We start from the raw sequence: 27,164 nt of genomic DNA, 5'->3' as shown, positions 1-27,164 counted from the left end.
TACATGGAAACCATCATTAGTCACCTCCTGTTTAATTCGCGTTTGTCTCTCCCTGCAGAGTCCGTGCAATGTGCGGATGAGCCCTGCGATGACTTCGTGATTGAGGAGACAGAGAAGGGTTTCCAATGTTCCCTAAATCTTCCTAGCCAGCTTTTTAAGTGAGTATCCGACTACTTTCATCATATTTATTGGGCGAATGGAACAGAAGTGTTCACATCTGCACTGGCGGCTTCAAGAACCTCCATTGCAGATTCCGTAGTTTCAGATGGGGAGAATAGATCTCGGTGAAACACAACGTGTCCCATTATATGCAAGTGGGCGCCACCAGTGTGGATCCGGCACAGGGCTGTGTTTGAGTGAACAGCGCAGGATCGGAACAGGTTTTCAGCCTGTCAGTGAAAAATGTTTCCAGTCACTGGCTGCAAGGAGAGGTCTTGAATTTGCAAGAAAATGGGAAACTGTGAGTAGGTCACAAAGATTGCTAACTTTTTATTATATATTGATAATCAGAAAACATTAAAGGGACTGGCCCGGCTCGCTAGGATGTGCCCGCACCTTTCTCTAGAACGGAGCCCACAAAGTGAAGGGCACGCGCGGCCGCCCTCCTTTTCTTTGGGACCGCCGAAAATAGCCGAGCGCTGGCTCAGCTATTTTCTTTGGCCCCATAGAATTGAATAGAGCAGTGCGCTTCCCATTCATTCCTGTCGGAGTGCCAAAAATAATTGAGCGCGCAGCTCGGCTATTTTCAGCACTCCCATAGGAATGAATGGAGGGCGGCTGGGCATGCGCGGTCCGCTCTTCTTCACTTTGTGGGCTCTGTTCCAGAGAGACGTGCGGGACATCCTAGCCATATGACCCCAGTGTATGAGATGGGCCAACCCCTTTAATGTTTTCCAAATATCTATCAATCAATCCGCTCTCCTTCACTTCACAGGCTGTGTTCCAGAGATAGGTGCGGCCTGCATCTATCAGACATTGAGGGCATATCCTAGCGATATGCCTCCAATGTGTAAGATGGGCCACCCCTTTAAAAGGGGACCTGTAAACTCTCCTGACATGTAACTACTCGCATTCCCCGTGTAATAACAATTCTGGGGCATCTAATGTTATGATTCTATGATGTGCCATTCCTTTATTATTCCTGTTAGAAGTTATGAATTAATGACTAGCAGTTTTTAATGAAGGTCCAGTTGGGTGTTATCAGTTGGGAGCGTGTCCTTATGCTGGTAGCACTGATTGGATAATGTAGGACTGTGCAGGGACACCTCCCCCCAACTGGTAACACCCATCTGCACCTTCATTCCAAACTGCCAGTAAGTCAATCAGAATGTTTCCTTAAGTATAATAATAGAGGAATGGCACATCATAGAGTCATAGGAATAGATGCTCCAGAATTGTCATTACAAGGGAGGTGCAAGTAGCTGCTAAAACAGACAAGTCAGGAGAGGTGACAGGTCTACCTGAGTTAGTCGGTCAGTGATTGCCAAAAGATCTGTAATTACCTTATAATAACAGCTTTCATTAAAGGGGTATTCCCATCTTCAGTTTTCATACTTACCTTCGTCCAGCGCGATGTTCACTTCCTGGATTCGGCTGGGCTTGATTGACGTCTTCTCCTGGCCGGGCCGCGCTTGCGTAGACTGAAGTTTTTCTTCCGGCCAGGCCGCGCAATGTCCTGAACGCGCACGCCTCCGCGCATGCGCCATGGTGACTTATTCCTGGCCGGTATAGTACAGAGCTGGCGTGCGCGTTCGCAGCTCTGTACTATACTGGCCAGTCATCATGGCGCATGCGTGGCGGCGTGCGCGTTCAGGACATTGGCCGGCCCCGCCGGGAGAGAATCTTCAAGCTTCTGCGCAAGCGCGGCCCGGCGGGATTCGACAGGAGAGGTGGCCGTAACCAGGGGAGACGAAAGACAACAATCAGGTAAGGGGACTTATTTTCTCAAAAAGGGTGGGAATTGGGTAATAAAATGTATTTAGAAAAATGATCACTGTCAAATCATTAACAGATTTAACAGTGATCATTGTGATGGGAATACCCCTTTAATGTCTCCTGTCCCTTTCCATGGCTCCCTTAAAAGACCGTTGCTTTGGCTCACCTGTCTCCGGCTAGGAAGACAGAGGGGCCGGTCCTTCACACTGCATGCCTGCATTAGGCTTCAGAGTGAGGAGGCGTGTCTCTCAGTAATCCTATCTGATTGGCTGGCAGGGAGCTGCTGGCTACAGCAAGTGTGTATGGGAAGTGAGGGAAAGCAGTTTTGGCCTCAGAGAACTGGCAAAGGAGCCATCTTGAGAAGATCCTCATAATATAGGATTCAAAACAGCCGTAACTAAGGGGAAAACTCAAGGAAAACAATGGTAAGTGAGGAAACTAAAGATTGCTTTATGCATAATGCTGCTGCAGCAGTAACATATGCTAAAATAGATTTTTTGGTGAAAATATGAGAGTTATCCTTTAATAAAAGTATACGGCTGGTCAATAACTGTTATAGCTGGTGACATAAGAGCACAGACTTTAGAAATTCTTACCGAACCATTGCCATGATAAACAGAGAGGCAATAGGACGGCACTCATTCCCAGTCCTATAACATATTGCAGTTTTAAGGGCATTTTTGTGTCTTTCCTAATGGCTATAACTATCTGCAGGATGTATGATCCAGTGATTGGGCCATCTGGCTATACATTGCAGGCCGGTCTCAATGTGGAAATGTTGTTCAGTTCTATGGACAAAAAATGGGAGAGGGCCAGCCACGTATATAAAAATATAAGTAAAAATCAATCTCTTATCAAATAGGAATCACAACCATGTAATGCTCAAATGAGCACATGCCTATGGCAAACAACAATACAAATACCTACAGAAAACTGCCAGACCACATGAATCAATGATAACCTTTATTGACAAAAATTCATACACATAAAAATGTTAAAAACAAGTGCAGGGAAAATGGCGACATCACTGGAAGAGAACACAATGGCAGCAGTTCATAATAGTACAAGAAAAGCTAAATAAAGTGCAAGTGCAAAAAGTATAAAGGACAGAATCAGTTACCCATGTTGTGTCTCCTACAGGATGGCGCCAACCCTGACGCGCGTTTCAGCGGACCTTCGTCTGGGGCTGGTGTCATCACTGCGGGACACACTCTAAATACCCCATACCACCAATCAGAACTTCACACCCATTACTAAATAAATTATATGGCCCTTGATTCCAGGAATATAACGAAAAAGGGGGGCCGCACATGCGTGACGTGGATCATCACGTGACAATTCTGAGTGTGTCCCACAGTAATGACGCCAGACCCAGACGAAGGTCCGCTGAAACGCGCGTCGGGGTTGGCGCCATCCTGTAGGAGACACAACATGGGTAACTGATTCTGTCCTTTATACTTTTTGCACTTGCACTTTATTTAGTTTTTATTGTACTATTTTGAACTGCTGCCATTGTGTTCTCTTCCAGTGATGTCGCCATTTTCCCTGCACTTGTTTTTAACATTTTTATGTGTATGAATTTTTGTCAATAAAAGTTATGGTTGTTCAGTTCTAGTCTAGGAGCATATCCACTCTAATATGGAAGGACCCAGTGTGACACTGCCTGCAACCTGTGCAGATATCAGGTGACATCAGATGTCAAGACTGGAATATTTCCAGATGGATTGGATTTGGCGTACTCTGTCTGCTGGGAATATAAGGGTGTAATGTCCATTTAGGACTTTTGGATCTTGCCAAGCACTAGCTTTACCCACACTGAATCCGGACCCATTCACTTCAATGGGGCTGTGCAGATAAGCGTTGATTTTCACGCCTCACTTGTGCGTTGCGTGAAAATCGCAGCATGTTCTATATTCTGCGTTTTTCACGCAACGCAGGCCCCATAGAAATGAATGGGGATGCGTGAAAATTTTCACGCATGGTTGCTAGGAGATGATAGTAAATTGATAAAAGTCAATTTACTGTATTATTTTCCCTTATAACATGGTTACAAAGGAAAATAATAGCATTCTTAATACAGAATGCTTGAGGGGTTGAAAAAAAAAATATAAAAATTAACTCACCCCATCCACTTGGTCGCGCAGCCGGCATCGTCTTCTTTCTTCTTCTTTCAGGGCCTGCAAAAGGACCTTTGATGACGTAATCACCCTTTTATCTTCATTCAGCAGGACCTGCGCTGACGTCACCACGTGGTGAGCGCGATTACGTCATCAAAGGTCCTTTTGCAGGTCCTGAAAGAAGAAAAAAAGAAGACGATGCCGGCTGCGCGAACAACAGGATGAGGTGAGTTAATTTTTTTTAAATTTTTTTTTACCCCCAAGCCACATTTTAGTAAGCATTCTGTATTCAGAATGCTATTATTTTCCCTTATAACCATGTTATAATGGAAAATAATAAAATGAACACCTAACCCAAACCCGAATTTCTGTGAAGGAGTCCGGGTTCGGGTCTGGGTACCACATTCAGTTTTTTCTCACGTGCGTGCAAAACGCATTGCACTCGCGTGGAAAAAACTGAACATTGGAACGCAATCGCAGTCAAAACTGACGGCAATTGTGTGCCTACTCACGTGGGTTTCCCGCAATGCACCGGGACGCATCCGGAGCAAATCCGGGACGGCCGTGTGAAAGAGGCCTTACTACCGTGCACCTCTATGTATTGATCTAAGATTTCAGCACATAGGTGAAAATAAAACAAGGTTTATTGAGCGGAGCTTTACCTTTCCACGGAAGCACTGCATAGTAATGAGATGCACCGTCAGTAATGAGCACAAACCGGAAGAGAGGGTGAAAGGAAGCTGCCTACAGACACTTACTAATGGTTGGCCAAGAGGTCTCGACTAGCAATGATTCCTGGTTACCCAATTAATATTCATCTCATCTAGGGGGAATGTGCAGGAGGAAATGAGCCGGTGCCAGATGGCAAACATTTGATGGCTGTGTAGCTGGGGCGACTGCCTATGGAGTCAGTTGCTGTCATATAGGCAATCATCCCCAACATGCAGCGCTCAATAGGGTCAATTTTGATGGGAAGCCAATTTACTTATTTGTATATTTTTGGAGTGTGGGAGGAATTGAACACGGGCAGAACGTACAGTCTCCATGCAGATGTTGCGCTTGGCGAGGTTTGAAACCAGCACCCCAGCCCTGTAAGGCACCAGTGCTGCCCATTGCATATCGTATCCTAGGGGATATGAAAAAAATGGATGGGATATATGCTCCAGTGTTACCTTACTTTTTTCCGGTGTGTCCTTTAGGTACATAATTGGCAAGAAAGCGGAAACCAAGAGAAATCTGGAGTCAGAAACTCGCACCTCGATTAGTATTCCAAGACAGGGGATGGAAGGAGACATTGGTGAGATTAGTGAAGTGTCCTTGTATTATCTGCACGTCTGTTATGTCTGTCTGTCTTCCCTTTGTCTGTCTTCCCTGGTCCAGCATTATAGGAGTCCTGGTGCCCACAGGTCATTCAGTGTCTGCAGGAACGTCTCATCCATGCTGATGACACTGGTGGAATATTGTCTCCAGGGACAACTCATGACCACATTCCTGCATACATTTAGGACCCAGAACTCTTGTGGTCCTCTGGAAGCCCAACATGGGGTGGTAAAGTTCTACAAATCCCGGCCAGCACTATTGCCTGTCGGAGCCTTGTGGAATAGGGTGCAGCTGAAAACACAGTTTCCCGGGTGTCGGACCCCGGGTGTCGGACCCCCGCCGATCAGATGCTGATGATCTGTCCAGTTTAAACAAACTGCAGAACCTCTTTAAACATGTTTTTTTAACGAGTTTTTGTTGATCTATATTTAAAAAATATAAAGTCCTGCAGTTTTTGCACTGGCCGCCACTCCTTGGTCTGTACAGATCACTTTTCAGCAATCATCTCCTTATCATCACAGGCAGAATTACAATGACAGATAACGTATTACAGCTTCTGCCTAAATGTACAATGTCCTGGAGCTTGTCTAGAGAGCTCTCCCATAGATGTCAGTGAACACGCCTCGTCTATTATGTCTGCGGACCATGTGGTTGCTGTAAAGCATACCTTTAGATGCTACCAGCAACAGTTCAGTGAAGATGACCATCTGCATAATCATGTTCAAAAAATAGAATAAAAAATTACCAGATGACCAGATAAGAGAAATAAGTATCTTTCATTATATAGTTTTAATTATTTAAAAATATAGGTGATATATTCTCTTTAAAAAAGTTCAGACTAGTGACCAGTTGCTTAAAACAAATATTTTGCATTAGACTACCGTACAGTTTCTACGGCACGTAGAATAAATATCATGATGATTTTTCCCGGTTGACTGTTGATTGGCTGCAGTTGTGAGATCTGTTTTACTCTCTGACCAGCAGGTGGCGCAATGATATAATAAATAACCTGCTTTTTAGGCATTGGTGTCACTGCTTTTTCATTTTGCTGTTTATGACTGAGGTTAACCTTGATTTGTTGATGTGCTTTGAATTTGCAGTGTTAATGAACTTACACAACCTAATTGACTGCATTAGGAGCTCTTAAATATTTATATGTGGTACAGTTGCAGAATTGTAGCGACATTTTACCTCTTTGCTACTTCCAGATTTATAGCGTGTGCATGTGACCTTATGCACCCATACCAGCACATTTGTGGATGTCAACTATAAGCTTTAACCCCTTAGTGACCAGTCTGTTTTGGGCCTTACAGACCAGGAGATTTTTATTTTAATTTTTTTCCATTTTTTTATTTTTCTGTCTATGTAGCCACATGGAGGCTTGTTTTTTGTGGGACGAGTTCTAGTTTTTAATGGTGCCATATTTTGTGTGGGGGGGGGGGGGGCGGGGGGGGTAGAGATAACTTACTGATTACCTTTTATTAACCCTTTCTCAGAGGTGGATAGGAAAAATACAATACTGGCACCGAGTTTTTACGTTATAAATTTAGCAGTCTTCATTTTCGGCATAAATAACATGATAACTTTATTCTCTGGGTCAGTACGATTACAGCGATACCAAATACATATAGTTGCTTTTGCGTTTTACTACCGGCTCCTGCCGGTCTGTGCTGTTGGAGCAGGAGAGCGGCGGCCCAGCCCCTTAGTGACCGCCATATGGGTGGTCACTAAGGATTTAAAGGAGTTTTCCAAGTTTATAAATATTGGCCAGAGGGAGGAAATGTCAAAAGAACATATTTTGTTTCTTGCTTACATAATGTCAACATATTCTGCTGCGCTTTACATACATTGTCTTCATATGCTCTTCCCAGTGGGGGCTCACAATCTACATTACCTATCACAATGTCTTTGGAGTGCTCCAAAATATCCATTACTTACCTGTGCCATTTCTTCCCTCTGGCCAATTTTTTTTTTTTTAAATATTAGAAAACCTTTTTAATTACTTTTTCAAGTTCATGGCCCTGATTTATCAAGACAGACGTGTGCTACTCCAGTCTTAATAGGGCCTGTGGTGTCGGAGGAGGCATTGAATTTAGGACACGTTGCAGATTGTGTCATAAATTAAATGCCTCCTATGGCAGTCTGTGGCGCCCGACTGAAATCTACCCTAGCTCATAGCCGCTAGATTGTATTCATCAAATTGTGGCATAAATGATGAATGTGTCGGGGCCAATGGTCCTCCCACACTCTGCCATCGCCAATTCCCCTTCTCTGAAACTGCTGAGGGCGGCGCAAAAACGCCAGTCGCAGCTAGATTTAACCACAGTGGAGTTTAAAAAGTCACAGAACCGGGCTTTGCAACTTTTTTTTAATGCCAAAACCACAGCGTAGAATGATACATTTCCCCTTTGGTGCACTTTCACAATTTTCTTATTACTCCAATGCATCTAAAAGGAAAAATGAAGGTACTTTACAGAATAGTCCTGATTTAAAATGTGCTCCTTTTGATGGTCTGCAGTTCCAGTGCAGATCTATGGGTCTTTATGGTAACAGACCAGAAACAAACTCCACCCATTTGTCTTTTAGGAGGTGTTTTGGTCAGTGATTTGTATCTGAGGTTGTGAGCCAAAACCAGGCGCGGGTCAAAAGCAGAGAACGGGCGCAAATCCTTCCATTATACCTTATCTCCGTTTTGGCTCTACTCCTGTTTTTAGCTCACAATCGCTGCTGGAATTCACTGATCAATCACGGACCAAACACTCATGCATGGAAGAGGTCATACTTTCGTTGGGTTAGCAAGCATTAGGTGATAGGTGGATGAGAATGACTCCTGGATCAGACTACGCAGGGTTTGTTTGTTGTCTGTTGCCATGGAGTCACATGCACCTACCTAGGAGCTGAAGACAGGGAAATTGTTAGAGATTGTGAATAAAGACAAATTGAAAAGTTGTTCCATTTTTCGTTTGAGTTGCAGGTTGTAGATGAGATGTTTCCATTCACTTTCTTTACATAAAAAGCAATTAGACTAAGTTTTCAGTGTACGACTAGTAATATTTTATCTGATTGCTTGCATCTCTTGAGCTGCAAGAAATTGTTTAAATTTAGATTATGCTGTAAAAACGTAAGACCCAAGCAAAAAATGTTGCATATTTAATCACAGGGGAAAAATGATTCAATTAGGAAGCAATCTCCCCTTCACCACTGTTTGTAATAAATGATTTAGGGGATTTTATTGTTTCAGCAATTGCAGTTCAGCATGAAGCATCACCGTTGTAGAAAGTTTCCACGGGTTTGGTTTAATCCTGTTTTAGAAAAGCAGCCTAACATTGACCACTTATAATGAATGCTCCTTTAAAAAATTTTTTTTAGAAATAAATAAATCCTTTCATTTACAAAGAAGCAAAATTTCTGCTGTCAGCACTAAAATTATAATTATGTTCCCTCTGCTGCTGTCATACCTTCTCTGCTTAATTAGACATTAATTATATTCCGTTGTACGATTTACATATGTATTTGAATCAACAGGTTCACAATGGATGTTCCATGAGGTACTGATTAATGATTAACCCTTTTGGTTGCCATGTTAGCATGTAGTCCAGGCATCCTCAAACTGCGGCCCTCCAGCTGTTGTAAAACTACAACTCCCACAATGCCCTGCTGTAGGCTGATTGATACCTGTAGGCTGTTCGGGCATGCTGGGAGTTGTAGTTTTGCAACAGCTGGAGGGCCGCAGTTTGAGGATGCCTGATGTAGTCTCTAGTTATCCTAGGTGGCTGAAAGGACACTATAGAAGAAAAAACTATACCGAAATCTGCAAAACCTGTTTGGGACAATTACCTACGATTGCATTGAAATACAATCTCCCAGAGGGCTTGCCTTCTCAAGGAAAATAGCCAGTATGTACAGTATACACTCTAACGGAAAAGGAAAATGGGTGCAGAAAAATGAGCCATCTTCTCAAAGAGGTGGACTTTTGGAGACCATAATAAGCTACCCTTGATCACATTTCCTATGTGTGGCTCATGCAGCTTTCAGGGCTTTCCTTTTTCTGGTCTAGTATATGTAAAACAATAAAATGGACATCTTTGAACAGAATTTTTGTTAATTGTTCATTTCTTTCCTAAATGGAAATTTAAAGGGGTTTTCCAGGCTCCACATATTGATGGCACATCCTAAGGATAGGTCATTAGTATCGGATCAAAGTGGGTCCAACACCTGGCACATCCACCAATCAACTGTTCCCTGCAACCTCCGGCACCAGAACTAGCACTTTGAACAGAAGTCTGGTGAGCGAGAGCTGAGCTGCAGTATCCCAGCATGGCCACTACACTTCGAATGGAGCTGTGCTTCCGGGTCCATTCAGAGTGCTTGTTCCGGAGTTGAAGGCTGCAGGGAACGGCTGATTGTGGGGGTGCCGTGTGTGGGACCCCCACAATCCGATATTCATGATCTATGCTGAGGATAGGTCCTTAATATGTGGAGACTGGAAAACCCCTTTAAGCAACTTTTTAAGTAGTTTTCATAAATATCCTACTATTTTGTTATTGTAGAAGCTGTGCAACTCTTGTACTTAGCTGGCTGTGTTGCTTCTTCTGACATAGATCAGACAACACACTGTCAGCTCAGAGAGAGAAGAAAGTTCCTACTTCAGGGAGGGGAGGAATCAGGATGTTTATAGGCAAGAGAGCACATTTCGCAAGTCTGCAGGGGAGAGATCACACTTGCTGTGTATCAGTGTAAAGAGATAACATCACCCATGGCTAATGGAAATCACATACTACACAGCATCAGTGTGTCTCAGCAAAAGGAGAAGAAATCCTTCAAGGGCTTTAAAGGGGAAAACAATACAGGGATGAAGATGTGCTGATACATGAGAGCTAGTGAAGGCAGCAGCATCCTGGAATCTCAGTTCCAGCATGTATTATTGGGAGGTATATGCCACAAGTGAAATGTCTGAAACTAGGAGCAGGTAGCAAACTGCAGAGGGTCTGAAAATGAATGTCAGAATGAAGATTGCAGACTGAAACTAAAGATTTTTTACTTAAGAACCACTAACCTATATAATGTTTTTCCATGTCAGAGTAAACCACTTTAAATTATGGACTTAAAACTTGACTATAACATCTGTTACTTGATTACCATTTTGCACTCTTGTCAATTCCAACTGTGTGTGAATTAAATCAATGACATGACCTAAAGCCATTAGATTCTGGAGTAGTAATCGGGGTCTATAGCTACATCATGCAGAACATCACAGATTAAAATCCTTGTGTGAGACTATGGACGTAAATCCTGCCAGCTCAAAATATATGTGGATTATTGTATGTTCTCTTGGCTTTCGAGCTTTCCTCTGGCTCGTCTCTTTTCCACCCACTCTCCAAACTCATGCTTGGAATAATTAGCTTTCTATGAAATGGCTCTAGTGTATGTGCCTGTGTATGAGTAAGATAGGTGCTATATAAATACCAGGTAATAAATAATGCATAAAACTCACACATTCTACCTGACATTTAGCTTTTCAATTTCCAAATAGGAAATCCATGTTCTTATCTGTGAAAGTCATACTTCATAATATAAATATCTCCACTGATCCACGTTCTCACCTAATGTATGCCTGTATAGGTTACAGTGGAATCTCTGCTTTCCAACCTTGCAGAATAGTCTTCACTGATGTCTTCTACTCCTCATCCTCTTGACCCATCTCTCCTCTAGAAACACTCCTCACATAACTTTAATTCTAAAAATATCTCGCGTTTGCTCCATTCTCGAGCCATGGGTAATCTGACCTCTTGAGGGTAAGCAGTCAAGTTTTCTCCCACACCTAGGTTGGACCAGCTTGGTTTTCTCCATACAAAAGCAGACTTGCAATATACTGTAAATACGTGTACCATGGTCTGAATAAGTTTTGATTTCAAATATTGTCTTTTAGTAATTACAGGACAGAGTCGGAATGGAGTTATTTCTGCAAGGACTCGCATTGAACTGTTGGCAGAGACGTTTAGAAAGAAGCAGCCATTCACCCACTTCTTGTCCTTTGCTCTCAATCATCCAGAGATTCAGGATAGGTTCTTGCAGTTTAAAGAAGAGGTCTTGGCAAAATGCTCCAAGGTAGGAGAGCAAATCATCGTTACAATTGCTTCAGAGCTTAAAGGGGTTCTACAGTTATTTTAAACTGATGATCTATCCTCTGGATAGATCATCAGCATCTGATCGGGGGGGGTCTGACACCCGGGATTCCCGTCGATCAGCTGTTTGAGAAGGCATCGGCACTGGGAGTAGCGCCGCTGCCTTCTTGCTGTTTACCGCCGGCCCAGTGACGTCATGACTAATATCCCTGGCCTGGGCGGGGCTAAGCGGCATTCAAGTGAACAGAGCTTAGCCACGCCCAGGCTAGTGATACTAGTCGTGACATCACTGGGCCTGCGGTAAACAGCGAGAAGGCCGCGGCGCTACTGCCAGCGCCACTGCCCTCTCAAACAGCTGATCAGCGGGGGTCCCCGGTGTTGGACCCCCGCCGATCAGATGTTTATGATCTATCCAGAGGATAGATCATCAGTTTAAAATAACTGTAGAACCCCTTTAAAGTCAGACACCACTTTGTATTATTATGTTGCCTTTAGGGACACAATTCTGTGCTTCTTTGTTTCATCACACAGTGCCTCAAATCTTCTGCACAGCAGTAGTTTTAAACGATAACATGCCAGCTGCCTGCAACTGCAGCTAGAGGAAGCTTTGGCGCTAGTGGTGTACCATAGTATTAATGAATTAAGTGTATGTAGTTAGCTCCTGTTCTCACATGGTGAGGTGGATCCTCTGAGTTTGTCGGGTATGGTAATAATTCAGTTAAGAATTATTAATTATGGTCATAAAAATAATTAACCATAAAAAAATAAAATGTATAAAATTTGTCATAACTTCTTAAAATCATGACCTAGTGAATTGTAGACAACCTAATTGACACAATTCACATCTTATTCCGACTATTTCCTCAGATAATAAGTTATTTTTGACGTGAGATGACGTTAATGATAAACATGTAGTTCTGCATTATACAATAATACACAGGTTTATTGGTTACAAGGTTATAAACATATATAAGTAAGTAAACACAATGATACATGCAAATGAATATATATAGCGTTAATATAAAGCATTACAAGCTTAACAATACATGTGAGTGGAAATAACTTGTCACATTATAACCAAGCTATTATTAGGTTAGGATATCAAAGTAGGAACATAAGTTATATACATTACTTCTGTTCAGAGAAAACCTCATGATATCAGGATGGGCATGTCTAATCCTAGACATCAATGTAAAATGCTAAATACATTCTGCCCCCCCTCTAACCAACTACACATCACATGACTTCAAGATGGGCAAATCTATTCAAGGATATAACTTAGGAGAGATAACTGTATCCTTCCGCCCCATCCTGGACTATTTTCACATATGTGACTTTGGTAAGACTATTAAGACAAATAACAGGGATCTAGGATCTTTGCCAGATCATATCTTAAATGGGAAGGGAAGGACTTGAATGAAGTCTCACAATATCCTAAGACTAAATCTCAATATGGAGATGATCAATTAATTAATTAATTAATTTATTCGCCAATCTAGATGGTATAATTTCATCCACACTATCCAATTGGTCTTAATAAAATAAAATATCATTTTCTGTGTCTCTTACCAAGTCCTAGTAGGAATCTCACTTCTGCTCCTAGGAAAGCTGGGTGGTCCATCATAGCGCATCTCACCATGGCTTTCATCTTGATAGACCCCTCTAGAGAGCTTTACTTGTCTCCCCTCCTTTCTTCTACCCCTGTGTATGGTTTATGATCACAAACTAAATCAGTTAGACACACCTTCCTAGTTTGGAACTTTCGAATCATTGTCGGATGGGTGTGACCATTGTTAAAAAATGTGACAACATAACCCTACCCAGAATGCACTTTTGCTACTGTTGTAATGTCACCTACTCATACCTAGGTGGCACTGCTGTATAAGCTATTTGCATCATAGTATAAAGAGTTAACTTATGTAAATCTGATTAAAACGTATTCTATAATTTGACCTTAGAAGCTTTAATTCAAAGCTATAGGGATTAATTCTGACACTTGTAGCAATTAGAGACAGACCTCTAGGCATCTCTCTGAATGTTTCTCACACTGTTGATTTATGGACCGTAATAATATGAATGGCCGTGTTTTCTCACAGAGATATCAGTACCTCCTCTTTTAGAGATGAATATTCTCCTAATGAGAAATATATATAATATACTGGATACATGTTGTCTTCATAACATATAACAATATAATATAAAGTAATATATATATATATATATATATATATATATATATATATATATATGTCCTACTGATTGTTTTATGCTAAGGACTAACTAAGGCTCATTAAATGAATACATGCATATATATTTTGCTTCATTATTAAATACCTAATTGTATAGGTAATTATCACCAGCTGCATAGAGCTTATCTTTATCTCCCGTCATAAATTTAAAAGTAGACAAGGAGGCCTCTTCTCAGACCGGTACATTAATGAGAAGAATAACACTGAAGAGTAGAAACCTTTTTACACAGAAACCTTTGTGTGATCTTACTTCGGCCTACTCAAGACATACAAAATTGTAAATATAGTCGAGCATGGCTCTTAAAGGCAATGGACATTCATCTTGACTAGAATAATTGGATATCAATGCATTTACCTATGAAAAGGCACAACAATTTGCATGTCCGGTAGAACAGATCTTTAGCAGCTCTGATGTAGCACAGCAGGAGGACAGTGTAGCAGAGCTGGAGAAGAAGTGTAACTGAGTGGGATACCTGGTGTAGTGAAGCTGTGGGCCCAGTGTAGCAGAGTAAAACTAAAGACCAATGTAGCAGAGTAAAACTGAAAACCAGTGTAGCAAAGTTAAAGGGGTTATCCAAAGTATAAAGTATGCCCCCAATGCCCAGGCACCTCATATAGATTGTACTTACCGCACTCCGCAGCACCCATGTCGCTCCCGATCCCCGCACGACCGCCGCTGCATCTAGCCGTCATTTGGATCAAAACATCCGTCGATGGGGGTGCAGCCAATAGCAGACGAGACTCCCTAGCATTGCGGGTAATGCAAGGGAGGCTCGTCCCCATCGCTGCCTGCTTTTGACTGCTCCCCCCGTCGCCGGAAGTTTTGATGCGCGCGATGGGGAGATGTAGCCGCGGCCGTGAGGAGATCAGGAGTGACGCGGGTGCCGGGGCGCGGCGTAAGTATAATGTATATGAGGGACCTCTGGCCATTGGGGGGCATGTTTTATACTTTAGATAAGCCTTTACATGGTAAACGATGTAGCAGAGTTAACTGGTGATCAGTATAGTAGAGTTAATGTAGCAGACTTAACTGGTGTAGGACTGTTGACTGGTGGCTGGAGCAGTGGAGCTGAGCTAAATGCTAAATTAGCAGTGTTTGGTAGCTGTGAAGCTCGTGACCAACCTGAATTATCCGGTGGTGTCCCGCCACCCGAGCCAAGTTTAAAGGGGTTATCCCATAATTAATGTAAAAAATCTAAATCAGACATCATATAGTACATGACAAGCTCTTTCTAACAAAGCTAGAACCAGCCCTGTACCTCACATGGATCCAGAAATCTCACCATTTATTGCTCTACTAGATTTATATCCAGCTGGCAGCTCAGGGGGAGTGTCTTTTCTGTTACAGCTAAGGGGGCGTGTCCATTATCCTGCAGCTCTCTGCCCATAACAGCTCAGGAGGCAGTTGTAGGATGAAACTGAGCATTTGCGGCCATCTCAGTGAGCAGGACAAAGAAATAAGAAAAAGAACAAAATGCAGGTGGCGCTATACAGATAGATTTTATTAAATAACGCAGAGGCTATACAATTTTTTTTATTACAACATGCAATTACAAGAGTATTCAGATCCAGATGCTGATTTGGAAACTGCAGAATATTTTTCGTGGGACAAACCCTTTAAGTAACCCAGTGACGTGATGCGATCAGTGTGTGCCAGGTTACCGCAGCAACTTAGTGTATAGTAGAAGCGTGCCAGGCAATATTTCTAGGTATCAAGTTATGCCATAACAGGTCACCAATATCAATAAACCCCTTTGTCACTATTCTAAAAAAATATATATATATTTGATATGTCATAGTGAGATATCAAAAGTTTTGATCGGTGGGGGTTGAGCGTTGAGACCCCCACCAATCACTAAAACAAGTAGATAGAAGTACTCACCCAGACCCTCAGCTTTCTCCTGAAGATAGGCACAGGGAGTCTCTTCGCCCCTCTGCAGTCCATCTTCAGTGTCAAGGAGGGACATTGCTCAGTGTGAGCGCATCTATGACCTCATTTTAGCAATTGTGAGGGGTCTCAGCGCTTGGATCCCCACTGATCAAAGCCTTTGATATGTCACTATGACATATCAAAAGTTTCTAAAAAGCGCCGGTACACTTCAATCTAATGGAAAACAGTATTATGTGTGCTTTGGATTTATTGATTTTTTTTTTATACAAAAATATATCCTATTCGGTCTCTGTGACCTTTTCAAAGTGAGATTTATAAATGACTGCAGAAGTTAAAATGTTTCAGGGAAGTTCACATTTAGCTTTTGTGATAATTCATCATTTGCTTTCTGTTACTTGTGTAGTCAATGCCACATCTCCCACATTGCAGTAATGACCAGACCATAGACACCCAGCGAGCAGCATCTCAGTAATGTCAGACTAATGGGAGCCATGCCTTATTACATCTGTTCTCGGGGCTGGAAGGGAATGTGTTGTACTTGATAGGCGAAATAATGCACTAAGAAGATACTTATTTGAATGATATTTATGCAAGCAGGCATATGTCTCTGATCCTGCTTTGTGGGGGGAAATTGCAGATGGATACATGGGATAGGAGATAAAGAAATAGAATCCATTTTTGTAAAAGGCATACAACAGAAAAAAGATCATTTGCATCAATTTACATCGCCAGCATATGTCCAGAGCCGGTTTGTCTGTTTCCCAACATGTGGCAAAAGATCAGGATGAAGTCTCCTCAGACCTGGTATATTTATTCTCTTGGCTGGAAAAAGCCATGTAAATAGTAGATGCGCCTTTGGATACTTGTTGTACAATGGTTTATGCTGCTGGGCTCATTCGTCTGGGAGCCCACTAGCTATCTCTGCTGGGTGCATTGACTTTGGAAGAGCTGGAATGATGTTATCTCAGCTATAAAAAATTCAGGGGCTCTTGAAGACTGTGCTTTCTGCTTGGTAATTATTATGCATGACAGCTCAGTCATTGTATAAATTATGTGCTGCTCACTTTGTATTATATATTGTAGGGATTTGCTCTGGTAGGCAGGGTAAGCGGACGCAGTACAGAGGCAAGACCACGGTTGAAAAGCAAAAGTTCAGTGTTTATTCACACAAAAAGGCAGAAAAGAAAAACAATACTTTGCAGGGTCCTGGTGTTAATTCACACAGCAAGAGTCCACAGAACAAAAAATGTCACCTGGCAGTCCACAGCAGGCTTTAGGGCGCCTGACTCCCAGCAGGCGGCTCTCATGCGGCTCTCAGCCTTGCATCATGGCGGAACTCCTCAGCTCCCAAACACAGAGTTTCCACAGCTCCACTATCACCTGGAGGATCATTCCACACCCAGCTGAGCTGCTGGCTGGGTTTTTAAATCCCAGCCCAAAACCTGGCCTGGAACGTGGGGAACAGCCACCCACCCTGCTCTTTGGCTGCTCCCAACAGCCACACTAAGTAAAAACAGTGTCAGAGAGCACCAGCTGCCGCTGACACACAAAATTACCGGTTCCTATCTCACCGGGGCCAGGAACCTCGGTGACACGTACCTTCTGTCAATGATGGACCCTTGCACCTTCCTACAATATGTATTCTTTATTGTAGAAACACTGGGGGTCAGAAGCTGTCTTACATTTAGAACTGGCCGACACCTCTTCATAACTTCGTCGGATCCACCGCCAGCTAAAGGGCTTATTAAGACAGGCGTCTAAAACACCTGTCTTAATAAATGTGCCCGACTGTGTCTGCTGGACTATAACATGCCTAAAACAGCACCAAAAGGGCTTCTAAACTGCCCGCAGTACCTTACAGCTGATGTCATCTCGTTTCTGATGATGTATTTGTCTAAGTCTTCCGATGGGGATGACCGCAGGCTGTATGCAAATGAGGATCTAGAAGTCAAGCTTGCCGCACCCCCTTCCCCTTCCTTTATGTTTAATTGATGGACTGTTTCATTTCCTTCATGCACGATTCCTTCTCGAGATCTCGTGCTAGTACTCCAGAAAGCAAGATGTGCCAAGGGACATTCTAATCGCACCTGTCCTCTCAGGACAGGAAACTATAAAGTCTAGGGTTGGTCAGAGGGACGACCCTGGGTAAAGATTAATCCTCTCTGAAGCTGACTCTACCAGTATTATTGTCCTGCGGTGGTATGCAGTTTACTGTAGAGGCCTTCCTAGACCTGTGGTTCACAGGAAACTTCCTGCATCAGGCCTTGGTGAACCAATACAATATTCCTGTTCAGTACCTTGAGAAGCCCTTGGTGGTGACTTTCGACGATGGGAGGACTCTCGTAGAGTCCATTCAGTTAGTCACTGTGCTTGCCTGCTGCTTACGCCAGCCACATTGACATCTTTGGCAAGAAGAAGGTTTAGACGCTGCTTCCACATCAGCCTTATACTTACGTCATAGATCTACTTCCTGAGACTACCCCTCCACGAGTCCAAGTTTACCCATTGTCCCTACCTGAGACACAGGCCATGTACATCAGGGAAAACCTGGAAAGGGGTTTTATGCAAAAATCTTCATCCCCAGTGGGAGCAGGGTTCTTCTTTGTGGAATAAAAAGGGGCGATTCACTGCAACACTGTATTGACTACCACAACTTAATAACCATAAAAAAACAAATACCCCTGCCCTTGATATCTAAGATGTTTGACAGAATCTGTGTTGCCAAGATCTTTACCAAGCTGGATCTCTGGGAGGCATACAACTTAAATCGTTTTCATGAAGGGCATGAGTGGAAAACCATATTTAATACCCAAGATGGACATTACGAATCTGGTGATGCCCATCTAACACTGTAACACACCAGCGTTTTTCAGGAACATCTTCCGGGATCTCCTTTATGTTTGTTTAGTGGTCTCTCTGGACAACATCCTGGTCTTTTTCCCTGACCTGGTTACGCATTGCAGACATTGTCCACACTGTCCTCCAGCATCTGCAATTCTGCATAAGACCAGGTTATACATCAATTTAGAAAAATTGGAGAAGTTGTCTTTACCTTTCCTGGGCTATATTACTTCTGATGAAGGTATCTCTATGGATCCCGAGAAGCTGTCTGCGGTCCTGGATTGGCCAGTTCGAACGGTCTACGAGTCATTCAGCTCTTTTTAGGATTCACCAACTACCATAGACAGTTTATTACGCATTTATCTACTCTGACAGCACCTATTTATTATTTTTCCTCAAAAGGAACCAAATCCCTTCTACAGGCATTCTCTTCTGTATGTATTCTTCGCTGCCAAGATCCTGCCAAGCAATTCTTCCTAGATGTAGATGTATCCTCTGTGAGGGCTAAATCCATACTCTTGCAAAACAGGGGAATGTATACCTGCGGCTTCTTCTCTAAGGCTTTCTCTTTTCCTGAATTAAACTACTCTATTGGGAATAGCAAACTACTGACAATTTAGTTGGCCTTAGAGAAGTGGCATCATATGAATACCTATGGTAAGTCCTGATGCATTGACAATACTTATATCACCTGCTCAGTACTAAGGAAATCTTGAAAACATGACCGGTAGGTGGGCCCTGAGGACTGGAGTTGAGGAACATTGCTGTGTAGAATCAGGGGTCATCCTGGTCTACCTCTGAGCTCATTTACCTTTACTACTGTTGGCCTTCTATTTCCAAGGACATCCGGGATCTTTTTTCAGTCTGTACCACCTGTGCCCAAAACAAGACTCTGAAGCAAAGATCCACAGCATATTGCCATGGACTTTATTACTGATTTGCGTTCTTCCACTGGCTGTACAGCCATCTGGATAATAGCAGATAATTTTTCGAAGATGGCCCACTTTTTGCTCTACCAACTGCCTACCAGCTAGCTAAATTGTTCATTCAGTACACCATCCGTCTCATTGGGTTCCCCTTACACATCATATCTGATCAGGAAGTGCAATTTAGATGCAAGTTCAGGAAATCTGTTTGCAACTTTTTGGATGTCAAATTAGATTTCTTATCTGCATACCATTCGCAGACCAGTAGACACGTGTAGTGCCTTAATCAGGTCTTGACCAACTATTTGTGTTTCAGCAATGCACACCAGGATGATTGGGTTGCTTTGCTTCCATGGGTAGGCGTTTCATAAAATAACCATTTTAGCAAACCTACTGGCAAGTCTCTTATATGGTCGCCAACTACGGCTACCTATTCCTGTCGCTGTTTCCTCTAGAGTATCAGCAGTTGACTCTTCTGTAGAAAACTTCTCCCAGATTTGGCAGGAGACTAGGGTCACTCTGCAGATCTCAGCACGGATGAAGAATTTTGGTGACAACATGTCTCCATCTCATTTTTCATCTGGAGATAAGGTTTAGCTATCTTCTAGTAACATCAGGCTCCTTGCTTCCTTGGTCCCTTTGAGGTCATAAAACAATTGAACCTAGTCTGCTACAAATTTTGTCTTCCTGCTTCTCTGCGGATACCTAATTTATTTCATGTCTCCCTTCTCATGTCTCTGCTACATCCCTGGTCAGCTTTGATAATGTGTACGTGATAAAAAAAAATCCTGGGAATGAAGAGAATTAGAGGTAAAGATTACTTCTTTATTAGCTGGACCCGCCGGGGTCTCTTGCTTCTCTTGCAAGCCTTGGAACCTTGCTGCTATAGGGATCTCCATAAGGTATCAAATCACTTAGCGCTGATACGAGAGGGGGAGGGGTAAGTGCATAAATCTAAACCCCATACCCTCAGGACTGATGAGCTGCGCTCCAAGTAAGTGATTGATATTGGAAACAATACTAGCGATATTCATTAACAAAGTTGGCGATACATTCTCATCACTATTACGCAGTGACTGCAATGGGATATCAATACTTAATGTGCTAATAACTTATAGCTTATAAATCAAGCAAGACACGTGTGTCTCTAGTCTGTCAACTGGTTCATCCTGACCTATTTCAACCAGTCAGCGACTGTATAATGAGTGTAGCAGGACATTTAAATTCAATGTGCTGGTAAAGATGAACTTACGTCTTGCTTTACAAACCTGGCGAGACACGTGTGCTATACCAATTGAATTAGCGCTATTTATTTCAAACAGTCAGCGCTTTCATGGAATAAGGTGGAATGTTTTTATAAGTGTCAGCAAATATCACTGAGTATTTGATCTGCGATATTTGTCTATATTTTCTATAGCCATACTTACCAGCCATATGATATGCAACTTTTATCATGAATTTATATGGAATATTGAGGAGCAGTATAGCTAAAGCTTTATTCAACATATGCTGAATTGAAGACGGACACATATATTTATATATACTTTTACTCATTTTTTATATATTTTTTATATGTTTCTCTCTTGCAATCATGTATTGGAACTAGCATATATTCATCCATGTATTTACAGCATCATGTATCGTATTTGAGAATGAAGTACTAATGTTTATGGTTTTTAAAATTTTTGTGGGGATTGTGTGTGTATATGTATTTTTTTTTTTTTTTTTTCGTTTCTATACTTTTATTAAATAGATCATTCTATATGGAAAACTAGAAAAAGGAATGCACACCTTTGTTTTTTCTTTATTTTTATTCACAAATAACAAAGTGTTTCAGGTACAATGTGTGCGGTGGTAAAGTTAACAACACTTCCTTAGCTAATGAGCTAACTCGCTTCTAGTCATTGTATGCAAAATTGTAGACACATTTTAAAATGTTCGGTCAAAAGAGAAAAACTAGACCAGCTCTACACCATCCACACACTAAAGCTGGATTTAGACGGGACGATTCTGCAGCAGATTGTCGGGAAGGAAGCGTTCCTTCCCGATAGTCAGCTGCTTGTTCAGTGAAGGAGACAACTGCAGCGATCTCCTTCACTGTATGAGGATGAGTATCGCTATTGTGATCCCTCGTCCTCATACAGATGCATGGTTTCTGGTCAGATTCATCCAGATTCATGCTTTCCATTCACATGACGTTTTGTGGCGCATTTTTTCACACATTTTCCGCATGAGTTCATGCCAAAAAATACCTCTAAAAAGCCTCTCCTTCATTTCAACGGGAGGCAGAACTTGCCTTTTTTTTTTATACACTCAAAAAAAAAGCAGCATGCTCTATCTTGGAGTGGACTCCGCACTGATTCTCCCGTTGAAATGAACATGAAGCTGAAAAAACGTGCCAAAAACTGCACCAAAAGAGTGCAGGAAATCAGTGTGTGTTCAAAATCTATCATGTGAACATACCTTTAGACTTGTAGTCGACCAGGCATGTTATAAGGTGGCAATTTTTACTTTAATTAGAATAGTTCACATACATGTCAGACACCTAAGCAGAAAAGGCAATATTCCATATGGCACTCACCATTAAATTCAACTTCTTCCGTTATTAGAAAAAAAAATTCTAATAAAGGAATAAGTCATATTTTAATGGTGAATGCCATATGGACTATTGCCATTTTCTGCTTTTGTGTGTGACATTTGAAAAGGTTATTGGAGGGCCGGTAGTGAATTCATTTTCAAGGGACTCTGTTACCAGGAAGTTTACTGATAAACCAGGCACAATGCCTTGTAGGGATAGATCAGCTGAATGTAAGGATACCTTTCACTGATCTGTTGCAAACTACTTTTAATCCATATGCAAACAAGCAGTTAAAGGGGATGTCTCACTTCAGCAAAAGGCATTTATTATGTAGAGAAAGTTAATATAAGGCACTTACTAATGTATTGTTAATATCCATATTGCTTCCTTCACTGGCTAGATTCATTTTTATATCGCATTACACACTGCTCGTTTCCATGGCTACGACCACCCTGCCATCTATCAGCGGTGGCCATGCTTGCAGACTATAGGAAAAAGTGCCGGCCTCTATGGTGGCCAGGACCGTGGGAACTCCTAGGCTGGTGCTTTTTTCTATAGTGTGCAATCATGGCCACCACTGATAGATTGCAGGGTGGTCGTAACCATGGAAACAAGCAGTGTATAATGTGTCTTGTATTAACTTTCTCTACATAATAAATGCCATTTTCAGAAGTGACACAACTCCTTTAAGTGCACTGAGGGCAGGCTTAAAACATTCGGCACCCTTGCTCCTCCTGCTTCCTCTATCAGTCCCTCCCTCTCCATCTTGATTGACAGGGGTAGGTTCCTGAATAGTCATTTCGCTTGACCCTGTCAATCCAAGTCCAAATGGGCCTAAAATATTAACTAATAATACAGCTAATGATGAGTTGTCGGTGTGCACTATCTTTGTGGAGCAAACTATTTTGCTTAAAAATTCTTCTTGATCACTACTTGTCATGCAACAAAGGTCAACATAGAATTTCCCAAATAGTGGTCAGATCTTTAAATTTGTATTGATTTTTATGGCGTAATAAAGCTATCTTTCCTTAGGTGTAATTGGAAATAGAGATTTGTTTTACCTGTTATACTGACCCTTTTCTCCAATGCTGCTCTCTGTTGCTGTAGTTCTCCTGCTGCTGTTTGTGACTGCTGCAGCCAGTCATTGTCCTCAGAGGTAAACTCAGTGGCAGGAAAGTGGACCGGGGCCACAGAGAATGATACTGGAGAAAGGGGTATAACATTAATATTATTATTTTTTTTTAGGAATATTCTTTTTTTAATTAGTTTTAAAGTACAAAAGGAACAAAATAAGCCGATAGGCCTTATGAGCATATAAAAGTGTAAAGAGAGTGATGAAACATGCAATACAAGGCCTGAGGGGAAAATATAGACACTATGAGTCCCTCTGCCTGTTGGCATTCACATTGGCAGAATGGATAAGTATATCCTGCACAAATGAAAATAAACATCACAGAAAATTGTGAGGAGGGGTCACTCAGGAAATACAGCAACTTGAGTAATTCAGGTTGTAAGTATCATGGGGAGTATTCTGTATGTAACAACCAGGGAGCACATGTATTGTCTCTGACAGTTGGATTGATCATGGTGACAGGTAGCAATTTCTCGTATCTACAAGAGGTGTTTAAGGCTTGAATGATCTCCAGTAGGGTTGGGGGAGTCACAGATTTCCAATGCCTGGTGATTATTAGCTTGGCATTCAGGAGAATATGGTCAATAATGCGTCTAAAATCAGGAAGTGGGTAATCTAAAATTTGATATTTATTGATAATGCAGATAAAAAATGGTTTCCAAAATAAAGTGTGCAAAGGACATACCTTGGGATAGAAATGATGTATAAACCCTAGGGTAACCCAGGTGTCAATCCCAAATGAAAATAACAAAAAATTACACTAGTATAGTGCACGGCGGCACCAGTAACCGTTTGTCCTACCGGTACCGCGAAACAGGATGCGGATCGATCACCACCGTCGTCAAGCCTTCGGTTTAGGTTTCTTCAATTCAAGGTAAGGATTGAAAAAATAAATGAACATTAGGCAGTGATGCACATGTGTGCAGGGTCCCTGTTGAGGCCCTATGGCTAGCTACGATGTATATCCCTAATACTAGATGTAGGTAGCAGCCTCACCACAGGGCACTCGCCCTTACAAGGACGACCCCGTCCGGATCCTGTCCCTAAAAGGAATAAACTATGTGTCCCTAAAGGATCTAAAAAGAACTCCCTACACGCATGTTTCACTGCCTAAAAAACTAAATTAAGAGGCAATTCATCAGGGCAGAGATAAGGGAAAAAGTACTAGGGATAGGTATAAGATAAACCTTTCATCCCTAGAGACCAGCCTAACTAGATACGTCAGCCAGTAGTGGGGGTAACCAGATGGTGGAAACCTCCTGGGGCGGTCTCTATAGATACGGAGACTATGGTGCATGCAGTAACATGATAAAGAGAAGACTGCACATGGGACGTCCCATGTGCAGTCTTCTCTTTATCATGTTACTGCATGCACCATAGTCTCCGTATCTATATAGACCGCCCCAGGAGGTTTCCACCATCTGGTTACCCCCACTACTGGCTGACGTATCTAGTTAGGCTGGTCTCTAGGGATGAAAGGTTTATCTTATACCTATCCCTAGTACTTTTTCCCTTATCTCTCCCCTGATGAATTGCCTCTTAATTTAGTTTTTTAGGCAGTGAAACATGCGTGTAGGGAGTTCTTTTTAGATCCTTTAGGGACACATAGTTTATTCCTTTTAGGGACAGGATCCGGACTGGGTCGTCCTTGTAAGGATGAGTGCCCTGTGGTGAGGCTGCTACCTACATCTAGTATTAGGGATATACATCGTAGCTAGCCATAGGGCCTCAACAGGGACCCTGCACACATGTGCATCACTGCCTAATGTTCATTTATTTTTTCAATCCTTACCTTGAATTGAAGAAACCTAAACCGAAGGCTTGACGACGGTGGTGATCGATCCGCATCCTGTTCCGCGGTACCGGTAGGACAAACGGTTACTGGTGCCGCCGTGCACTATACTAGTGTAATTTTTTGTTATTTTCATTTGGGATTGACACCTGGGTTACCTTAGGGTTTATACATCATTTCTATCCCAAGGTATGTCCTTTGCACACTTTATTTTGGAAAACCATTTTTTATCTGCATTATCAATAAATATTAAATTTTAGATTACCCACTTCCTGATTTTTGCCCTAATTCTTGGTAATCTGGAGCGCCAATTTCCATTGTTGTGACCTCCTATATCAGTACACTTAGTTCAATAATGCGTCTATACACAAAGGAGATGCGTTCCATGCCTATGAATAAGAGCGCAAGGGCAGATGAAGGAGTAACCTGTACCCCAGAGACCTGCGTGACCAAGGCAAAAAGGGTTGTTGCTAATAGTCAGCAAGTTTTGGACAGGACTATAGAATATGATATATAATGAACCAGTTTTCCCGCAGTTTCTCCAGCAGCATGCGGATGTACCCGGGTATATGAGACTCAGTCTATGGGTGGTGAAGTACCACCTGAGCAAGGTTTTCATCCCAGCCTCATACTGAGAGATACATTTGAAAGTGGACACCAAAAAGCCCACCGCATTGGCCCACTCCTCCACCGAAAAGGTTATCTGCAAGTCTTGTTCCCATTTCGCAATGGGAGGAGATTTGACAAACTTGGTTTTATCTCCCAATAAATCATAAATGTATTGTGTAGTACATTGTTTTAAACAGAGATGGATTTTGGATTAGTCTAATGATGTCAGAGTGAATGTTGGGAGGAGAGTGGAGGAGGGAGCCAAGGCCTTGATTGAGGCAAGTGCATAACTCTTTGAAGAGTTTTAAAGGGGATGATTGAAATATTCCCAATCAGTGACCAGCAGCACGCCAGTGTGACAGGTCAATGTCCCCAATACACTTTTCCAGGATATACATGGTGTGTGGGATTAGCTCTCTTTTGGGGGTCATTCTCAGTTATCTCCACCAACAACCGTATTTCAGGTCCAACGTGAGATTTATTTCCGCCACCAGCAAAAACATTAATCATACAAAATAAAAACCTGCCCATCTAGGAACTAACTACTACAAAAACATAAGCCCTGACTCACCTATACAGAGCACTATTCACACAAGGAACATAAGTGCGGCTTTCTCCAGCCCTATAGTTCAGCAGCCTCCTGGCTGTAACCCTTCAACAGCTTCTGCGGGGATTGTGGCCCAGTAGTCCTCCCGCTTCCGGCCTCATGACCCTTAGTCCCAGGTGTCACGGCGTCCCCCAAAGTTTCGGCTAGCACCTAGCCCTGTGGACCCTTAGTCAACCCGGTTGAGACCACTTGCACAGAGCCTCCACAAGACTCTGTTTCACCACTCTCCCCTGACTGACAGTCTGGGCTGGGCTCTTATTCCAGACTTATTGTGGCACCTGGTGCTGCCTCAGACCTGATGATTGCCGGGGAAGACATGGAAAATCCTGCCATAAATCTCCCCTTACAGCCATGAGGCCTGTCACTGCCTCACAATGGATATATGAAGGTACAGAAGAGGGCTCGGTCCTCCCTGGGAGAGGTGGAACTGTGACCACAAGGATCCAGCATGTGCTATCGCTAAGAGAGGTGGGTTAAGAAAACCAGGTCTTCATGCAGTCAAACAGAGGTAGTCTTTCAAAGTGCCTCCAACTATGGAGTTAGCTTCAATTTGGACCCAAGACTTACTCGAAGTGGGGTTCCACCACTCCTTAAGGAAGGAGAGGCCTATGGAATAAAAGTAGTATTTAATCGAGGGAAGTCTTTCAGGGTGGATGATGAAAGGGATTTTGGCTTTAACTTGTTGTTGCTTAATCTTTTGGGCCAACAATCTATCTGCTTTATTCCCCTGTGCGTAAATCTGGCCTTTAGTCTGAGTAGAGAGTTACTGAAATCCCGGTTAAGGGCATTTCTCAGCTTGTCTCTTTAAGTGCAGAGTTCAGCAGATATTCCAGCAGAGGGTTGTTTTTTGTTGATTTTTTCCAATTGCAAGATTTTTTTCTATAGTTATCGCGTTCTCTTTTTCTCGTTTTATCTTTTCTTAATGAGAAGGGCTCTAATGAAGGCTTTGTGGGCCTGCCAGACTATGAGTGGATTAGACACTGATCCTATATTGAACTGGAAATATTCTTGTATAGCTTGTGATATCTCGGGTTTGTACATG

The 27,164-nt window shown here is 42.4% G+C and overlaps 1 protein-coding gene across 1 annotated transcript in view; it reads left to right on the top strand.

Annotated features, from left to right (window-relative positions):
- Window positions 1–27,164, top strand: part of ASCC1 (activating signal cointegrator 1 complex subunit 1) — a 386,034-nt gene that overhangs the window by 6,883 nt on the left and 351,987 nt on the right. The window contains exons 3-5 of the mRNA XM_040435538.1: window positions 59–158; window positions 5,252–5,349; window positions 11,302–11,480. Of these exons, the coding sequence (XP_040291472.1) occupies window positions 59–158; window positions 5,252–5,349; window positions 11,302–11,480 (377 nt within the window). The remainder of the gene's footprint in view (window positions 1–58; window positions 159–5,251; window positions 5,350–11,301; window positions 11,481–27,164) is intronic.

This window comes from Bufo bufo, chromosome 6, assembly GCF_905171765.1.
Source record: "Bufo bufo chromosome 6, aBufBuf1.1, whole genome shotgun sequence".
Classification (NCBI taxonomy): Eukaryota; Metazoa; Chordata; class Amphibia; order Anura; family Bufonidae; genus Bufo; species Bufo bufo.
This window is presented reverse-complemented; position numbering and strand designations above follow the sequence as displayed.